This window comes from Scyliorhinus canicula, chromosome 22 (assembly GCF_902713615.1).
Source record: "Scyliorhinus canicula chromosome 22, sScyCan1.1, whole genome shotgun sequence".
Taxonomy (NCBI): Eukaryota; Metazoa; Chordata; class Chondrichthyes; order Carcharhiniformes; family Scyliorhinidae; genus Scyliorhinus; species Scyliorhinus canicula.
Window position 1 is genome coordinate 16,816,637 of NC_052167.1, and position 8,934 is coordinate 16,825,570.

Genomic DNA, 8,934 nt, shown 5'->3' on the forward strand with positions numbered 1-8,934 from the left:
TGGCGGAGGTTGCGTCCAAAAAGCAAAATAAAAACAGAAGATAGAAAAACCCAGCCCTACTTCTACACGGTTTTTTGTTATATTTACAAGGAGGTCTGGTTGATCGAAAACAAAAAGTCCTTAAGCAAATGATCAGATCACACTTTCTGAAAACAAACCTCGTTTTAAACCTCCCCTGTCAAAGGGGTTGGGGCTGTTTTATACACAGATGAAGTTATAAAATGACAGTGAAAAGGTGAGACAATTTAGCAACGCCAAAACAAATAATATATAACTTCAACCCCCTCCCTGGAGCCACGCGTTATCAAGTCCTATGGCATTTGCTCCCCTTCAGCAAGTCTTGCTTGGTCCGTTCAAAGTGAGCTTCCAACTTTTCCCCCCACCCCAAATTAAAAGTCAGGAATCAACTCAAAAGTTCGTCAGGGAACACTGCAAAGCTCCAGAGTCCGCGGGACTGATCATCAAAACCCAAAGGCACTTGAAACCAAACGACAGCTATAATTATGTGGAGAGGATTTATCGCTTTCTTTTCTCGTCCCGCCGTGGAAATTTGGGGGGGGGGGGGCTTTTTTGGGGCGGTAGAGACTTCGATTTCTAGATATCGACTGTTCCGTGTATTGTTGCACTTTGTGAAGAGGGGGGAGGCTGACCCGCTTAAGTCTGGGGCAGAAAGTGGTGGGGGAAAATCCCAACCACTGCAAACTGTAGCAGATTATTGTGCAAGGATGTTGCCAGCCTCTGGAACACTGCACTGCAACCTTGGGGTAGATGAGTTCAATTCTTTCAGGGGGTGCTGAATAAAGGCAGTGGGGGCTGGGGGGGGGGGGGGGGCACGGTTACAATCTATGATAAATAATACATTCCATATGTGACCGGGGCTGTGAGAAAGCCCGGCACAGGGAGGCCAGGGCGCTGGAAGGCGTTAGACGGTCCGTACAAGCTGGGGGAGGTGAGGTGCGAGGCGATGGGAAACGGCAGGCCGAACGACGGCAGCAGAGGCTTGGCCGCCAGTTTGAGCTTCTCCAGTTCGGCTTCCTGTAGCCTCTTGGCCTTGGCCCGTCGGTTCTGGAACCAGATCTTGACCTGGGTCTCGGTCAGGTTGAGGGAGCTGGAGAACTCGGCCCTCTCGGCGATAGACAGGTACTGTTTCTGGCGGAACTTGCGCTCCAGGGACAGCAGTTGCGAGGTGGTGAAGGGCGTCCTGGGTTTCCTGTTGTTTTTGTGTTTCCTCAGCGTGCACGGGGGAGGACTGGGGTGCCCTGCAATAAAAACAACCAGTTTTATTTAAAAATAAAGCACTTCAGCTGCTGTGCATGGGGCGGACCATTCAAAACACTCAATTCTACTCAACATGGAGCAAACCATTCAAAACACTGAACTCTACTCTACATGGAGAGGACAATTCAAAACTCTGAACTCTACATGGAGCAAACCATTCAAAACACTGAACTCTACTCGACATGGAGCGGACCATTCAAAACACTGAAATCTACTCTACATTGAGTGGACCATTCAAAACACTGAACTCTACTCTACATGGAGCGGACCATTCAAAACACTGAACTCTACTCTACATGGAGCGGACTATTCAAAACACTGAACTCTACTCTACATGGAGCGGACCATTCAAAACACTGAACTCTACTCTACATGGAGCGGACTATTCAAAACACTGAACTCTACTCTACATGGAGCGGACCATTCAAAACACTGAACTCTACTCTACATGGAGTGGACCATTCAATACACTGAACTCTACTCTACATGGAGCGGACCATTCAATACACTGAACTCTACTCTACATGGAGCAAACCATTCAAAACACTGAACTCTACTCGACATGGAGCAAACCATTCAAAACACTGAACTCTACTCTACATGGAGAGGACAATTCAAAACTCTGAACTCTACATGGAGCAAACCATTCAAAACACTGAACTCTACTCTACATGGAGCGGACCATTCAAAACACTGAAATCTACTCTACATTGAGTGGACCATTCAAAACACTGAACTCTACTCTACATGGAGCGGACCATTCAAAACACTGAAATCTACTCTACATTGAGTGGACCATTCAAAACACTGAACTCTACTCTACATGGAGCGGACCATTCAAAACACTGAACTCTACTCTACATGGAGCGGACTATTCAAAACACTGAACTCTACTCTACATGGAGCGGACCATTCAAAACACTGAACTCTACTCTACATGGAGCGGACTATTCAAAACACTGAACTCTACTCTACATGGAGCGGACCATTCAAAACACTGAACTCTACTCTACATGGAGCGGACCATTCAAAACACTGAACTCTACTCTACATGGAGCGGACCATTCAAAACACTGAACTCTACTCTACATGGAGCGGACCATTCAAAACACTGAACTCTACTCTACATGGAGCGGACCATTCAAAACACTGAACTCTACGTGGAGTGGACCATTCAAAACACTGAACTCTACTCTACATGGAGCGGACCATTCAAAACACTGAACTCTACTCTACATGGAGCGGACCATTCAAAACACTGAACTCTACTCTACATGGAGCGGACCATTCAAAACACTGAACTCTACTCTACATGGAGCGGACCATTCAAAACACTGAACTCTACTCTACATGGAGCAGACCATTCAAAACACTGAACTCTACTCTACATGGAGCAGACCATTCAAAACACTGAACTCCACAAGAATGGCATTTTGACTCAATTATACCCATCCCATTATCAACAAAATAGCATTGTCCAAAGCTTTTATTTTGAAATCTTTACAAATGCATTTTCCAAAGCTGACTGTATCAACAGCAAGATTTGGGTTTGTTTGTGCAATACAATTTACCTCACACCGCCTATGGAATGGGGCAAGTGCTAGAAAGAGGGATAAGTGCCGATTTAATGTCATTTTGTGGGTGCAGGCTCGATGGGCCTCCTCCTGTGCTGGTGTGGCGCCGTGACACAGGAGGCCAACATTGTGGATTTTTACATTTAAACCCCAAACAACATTGCATTCGCTCCCTTTTCTATGTCTAATTTTAGCTACGTTCATTCTGAAAGATCTCGACTGTCTCAGACAGTCCATTCCCCCCATATTTGATTTAACAATTAATGCACAATGGCCCTGAGGAGCTCCGGGGACACAGTTCCCCAGAATATTTGAATGGAACCCCTGTCGCTCCCGCTCCCCTGCATCAAGTGGGTTAGATCAAGGAGGGAGATCATCAAGGAGGGAGATCACCAGGGGGGAAATCCCACTGTAAAAACCTATCTCCTTGGAGCATTACAACTATTCCCAATCACCCTGGATGGAGAAGGGATGGGTGGCTGTTGCATCACTTGTTTGGGACTTCCGCGGTTGTAGAAATTAAACTGGGCGGCTCTCTAATGGCAGCTCGCACAGAACTTTCACTCTGATTGACCCAAAGACAAACGAATAAACGAGGTTCCATTCGCACCAAGTTTAGGAAATGCAAACAGCTCCCACACTGGAGCTCCCCAGTGAATAGCATCTCTCTCGCTCTACACATCGTCACTTTCGGTCACGCTCCCACTTATCCAATATCGAGAGGTTTTCGGGTTTTTTTCTTCGATAGAGGAGATTGCGGATTTCATGTCGCTGCATTTACACCAGTACACATGACCAAAAGACAGTGGAGTCCCAGTCAAACCGGGTTGGGGGAAGACCACGATTTAAATTCGGAAGCGGACAGACTTCAATAGATGTTTGGAATTTGCTAATCTGGCATCAACCACTTCCCCATACGCCCTTTTTTTTTGTTAGTAACCAAATTCTGACTTGTCGAAGAACAAATATTTATATATCCATGTCCCGCAGTCTCTAACCTACAGTCACGATGACCCACAGTCTGGTCTCCAACCCACAATCCGGTCCATAACATAAACTGGTCTATATCACACAGTTCAGTCCATAACACAGTGTCCCGGTCCATAGAGGCGCCACGGTAGCACTGCTGTCTCATAGCGCCAGGGGCCGGATTCAGGGACAGTCTTGGGTCACTGCCTGTGGAGTTTGCACTTTCTCCCGTGTCTGTGGGCGTTTCCTCCGGTTTCCTCCCACAAATGTGCAGGTTAGGTGGACTGGCCATGCTAAAATTTGCCCAAACGTTGGGTGCGGTTATGGGGTTGGTTGGGTGGAGGATTGGGCCTAAGTAGGGGGCTCTTTCAAAGGGTCGATGGGCCAAATGGCCTCCTTCTGCACTGCAGGGATTCTATGATAACATTGTCCGATCTATAACACAGTGTGGTCTATGTCTCACTGTCCCGTCCATGTCCCACAGTTTGGTCCATGTCGCTCTGTCTGATCTATAACATACAGTACAGCCTACTGTCCCATTTGTATCCACAGTCCTGTTAAAATCCCACATCCGGTCTACGTCCCACAGTCCTGCCTATGTAATAATAATAATAATCTTTGTTAGTGTCATAAGTAGGCTTATATTAACACTAATGAAGTTACTGTGAAAATCCCCTAGTCGCCACCCTCTGGCGTCTGTTCGGGTACACTGAGGGAGAATTCAGAATGTCCAATTTACCTTAGAAGCACATATTTTGGGACTTGTGGAAGGAAACCGGAGCACCCGGAGGAAACCCACCCAGACACGAGGAGAACGTGCAGACTCCCCACAGTTAGTGACCCAGCGGGGAAATCGAACCTGGGACCCTGGAGCTGGGAAGCAACAGTGCTAACCACTGTGCTACCGTGCCGCCCCCATGTCCCAGAGCCCCGTCTATGTCCCAGAGCCCCGTCTATGTCCCACAGTCCGGTCTATGTCCCACAGCCCGGTCTATGTCCCACAGCCCGGTCTATGTCCCACAGTCCGGTCTATGTCCCACAGCCCGGTCTATGTCCCACAGTCCGGTCTATGTCCCACAGCCCGGTCTCTGTCCCACAGCCCGGTCTATGTCCCACAGTCCGGTCTATGTCCCACAGTCCGGTCTATGTCCCACAGCCCGGTCTATGTCCCACAGCCCGGTCTATGTCCCACAGCCCGGTCTATGTCCCACAGTCCGGTCTATGTCCCACAGCCTGGTCCTGTCATAATAATCATGACCCTAATGGATTATCCTAACCTCTGGGTCACTAACGGCCTTTTCCCGGGAGAATTCTCACTGGGCTTTATCCGCCCTACATGGGCCAAATGGCCTCCGCCACTCCAGACCCACAGCAATGTGGTTGACTCTTGCCCTCTGAAAGGGGCTAGCAAGGCACGCGGTTCAAGGGCAATTAGGAATGACCAACAAATGCTGGGCCTTGCGGACGTCGCTCTCACAATCTGAAGAGGGAATTGAAAAAGTGCTCCTTATTCCTGTTTCTGCCTCACTGTTCACCACCCAGCTGTTGTCACTGTGGGAGGACCAGCTCAAATCCCACCCTCCTGGTCCACTCCTGGTTCAAACCACTGGGAACAGTTACTGTTGGGAGATTTTTAAAGAAATATTTAACAGACCCCGAATCTCCCCCCCCCCCCCCCCCCGGTGGGAGCTCAGCAGGCAGAGAGCAGAGAGGGAATCAGCCACTTACTTGGAGGAGGTGAATATGAACCATTTTGAACCCACGCCGGCTGCTCCTTCTCGCTGGGGGGGTCCGATTGGTGCGGGGAGGGAGTCTGGGGAAAGTTTGCAAAGTCTTTCCCAGGGTGACCCTGAGTCCTGGAGGAACAGGAGGAGGAGGATTGCTCCTTCGCTCCTAAAGAGTTAACCACAGGCAGTGCAGGCTCCGAGGAAGGCTGCTGTGTCCTGAAGGGGTTGTGGTGGGAGATGAGCGACTCCACGCTGAAAGGCAGGCTGGAAATCTGAATTTTACATCCCTTCGAGCCCACGGGCGAAGCTTGGCTGCAGTCTCGCCCCTTCCCCGCGGTCTCCGAGTCCTCCTGCTCTTTAATCCCCTGGATCAGAGACCCCTGCACAGTATTCATCATCCGTGAGGAAGGGGCCATATACACCTTAAGACCACTTTTTGTTGTTGTTTTACAACGAAAGCCCTCTTGTGCGACCCTCCGTCGAGCCACGGCAAATCAATTAACTTCCCCCAATCTGCCAAAAACGCTTTCCTCAATTTGGAGCGCCGGGATTTGACTTGCTTTAAAAGTTCTTCCCAGTTTTCTGTTATCTCGCCGCCCTCCAATGGAATGGTTGGGTTAGGGTGCTGACGACGAAAATGCGGCCCCGATTGGTCCCTGGGTTCTAAAAGGCAACAATCATTTTGAAATAAATGAGTAGTTAATCATAGATCCCTTGCTGAGCACGTTTATTGATAGCTCAGGGGCTATAATCTCCTAGGAACACTGATCCACAACAACAATTCCGATGTAATTAAGCAGTGGGGCTGCCTTTAGCAAGATCTCTTTCTCATTACTGGTGACTTATTGAAACGATGCTTTAGGAGAGAGAGGTGGTGCTTGTGGTGGATGGAGGGAGGGAGGGAGAGGGAGGGGGGAGAGGGAGGGGGGGAGAGGGAGAGGGAGGGGGGAGAGGGAGAGGGGGGGAGGGGGGAGAGGGAGAGGGGGGGAGGGGGGAGAGGGAGAGGGGGGGAGGGGGGAGAGGGAGAGGGGGGGGAGAGGGAGAGGGGGGGAGAGGGAGAGGGGGGGGAGAGGGAGAGGGGGGGGGGGGGGGAGAGGGAGAGGGGGGGGGGGGGGGAGAGGGAGAGGGGGGGGGGGGGGAGAGGGAGAGGGGGGGGGGGAGGAGGGAGAGGGGGGGGGGGGAGAGGGAGAGGGGGGGGGGAGAGGGAGAGGGGGGGGGGAGAGGGAGAGGGAGAGAAGGGGGGGGGGGAGAGGGGGGGAGAGGGAGAGGGGGGGGGGGGAGGGGGCGGGGGGAGGAGGGAGGAGAGGGGGGGGGGGATAAACTAGCACGCCTGGTATTTAATACAAGCTACTCTTCAATATCAGAAGTTCCGAGGTACATTTTCTGCATATTTTCATTGGACAGATATTCCTGATTGGTAAATCTGTGCTTCCCTCCCCCCCACTACCCCCCCACCCCCCACCCCACACCCCCCCCCCCCCCCCCCCCCCCCACTCCCCCCCACCCCCCCCCCCCCCCCACTCCCCCCCACACTCTCCCCCCCACCTCTCCCCCCCCCACTCTCCCCTCCCCCCCCCCACTCCTCCCCCACTCTCCCCCCACTCACACAGACCCAAAGCCCCCATACAGCTAATAGCAAAAGCAATTCTTCCAAGATAAATCAAGGCATTTCAGAGGCAGACGAATTTTGTTATGGAAGGCGCCAGCTCCGGGAACATCAAACAGAGAAGCTACCTCAGGGCGAACAGGGCAACCAAACTGAACCAATTGTCCTCAAACTTTAATGTGTCCTGCATATCTCTCTCTCCCACCCCCCCCCCCCCCCCCCCCAATCCCACCCCCTGATCATTCTCACCCTACTCTCCACAACTCCCAATATGATTTCATAAACACACACACATTAGACATCCCTGTACGTTATTGCATTTTCTTTCCAGAGGACATGTCTGTTCACTATTTGCCTGGGAGTTTGACCAGGCTGTTTTTGTTTTATTAAACTCTCTGCAGAGTTTTTTTTTTGCAAATGGAGAAGGGGGTTAATATCACTCTGTTCAGCTCCCCATCAAAGCGTTGCAGCTTTGTTTTAATTAAAAGTAAAACTCCGGACCCACCATAAATTATCACGCTGCTGACATCATTAAAGTCTGCCGACAAATTACTGGGCAACTTAACCCCGGTCAAAGGGCTCGCAGCAAATTCTGATCACCATTTCTCTGCAAACTGTCCACTGTGGCAAAGAGAAGGAAGCCATTCGTTCTCAAACCTTCCATATTTGTACCTAACGCTGGAGCCGCCTCTCTCATTTACGGGATGTCTATTAATGATTTAAAAGTTGCTACTTTTCAGGTCGCCTGGAGAATGTCAGAATATGTTTTTTCACTGGCCCGAAGTATTTATTTAGATATTATTTTGAGTCTGAGAATCCCCACGGAGATCCATTAAATAACCGATTTGCAAACTTTTATAATATCCCACTGCCATTATCAGGTTGATTGTAAACGACAATAAACCCCAGAGAGTACGTACGGTTGAAAATGGGTATTATTTAAGTGCAAACTATCATTAAATAGGATGGTTTTACTATGTGCGGTTGATTTCCTTTCGTTTTGGCCTTGCTGCTATTAGAAAACTTTCATTGAAGTTTCAAGCAGTTGTTTCTATCGCGGTGAGCGAACGTTCTGTCTCATGCCGGTGGGGTTAGGCAGCCGAGAGAGAGAGGCAGACCCGGAGAGACTGCATGGACACACAATCCGCTGGAGAGAGGTCAGGAGGGACACCGGGTGTGGGAGCTGCCTTGGATGGAGAAGGGGAATAAGCACTGACCTGAGCAAAAAAAAATAACACAGCCAGTGTAGTGGGGCCTGACATGAAGGTGGTGGATCTGCCGCTGTGAAGACAGCCCGGAATGGAATGAGAATGCGGCACTCGCCTTGACAGCAAGGCTCCCCATCGGCTAACTTAAACCCTTCCAAGTGTATCTTAACTCAAACACCACCTTACAGCGCGTCCATGAGAACAGATCCCAACTCCTCGATGAACCTAACTGCCAACACTGAGTACATTTTGTACTCAGACTACATTCTAAAAACAAGTAACGATGTGATTGTTTGCAGTGTTCGCCACCCCCCCCCCCCCCCCCCCCCCCCCCCCCCCCCCCCCCAGTGACAACATTCCCACCGGATTTCAACGTTGAATAAACGAAAACCGGTGCTCTTGGTGTCATTTGAAGAGAAATGTTAAGACCCGACGTGCATCCGCGAGAGCCTGCTGCAGCTAACGTTCCCACATTAACACATTAGTCAAACGGAACCGATTGTCCGTCCATCGAACCGATTGTAAAAAATGAACATTCCTCGGGGTCCCCCCTCCGCTCAAATTAAATGTGT

At 50.3% G+C, this 8,934-nt stretch overlaps 1 protein-coding gene across 1 annotated transcript; it reads right to left on the reverse strand.

The window, feature by feature from the left end:
* Nucleotides 1-821: 821 nt before the first annotated feature.
* Nucleotides 822-6,080, reverse strand: msx3 (muscle segment homeobox 3). The gene is made up of 2 exons (XM_038783207.1): nucleotides 5,550-6,080; nucleotides 822-1,259 (listed from the first exon to the last, which is right to left on the reverse strand). Exons 1-2 carry the CDS (start codon nucleotides 5,962-5,964, stop codon nucleotides 844-846), a joined length of 831 nt encoding a protein of 276 aa, XP_038639135.1. The 5' UTR covers nucleotides 5,965-6,080; the 3' UTR covers nucleotides 822-843.
* Nucleotides 6,081-8,934: the final 2,854 nt, after the last annotated feature.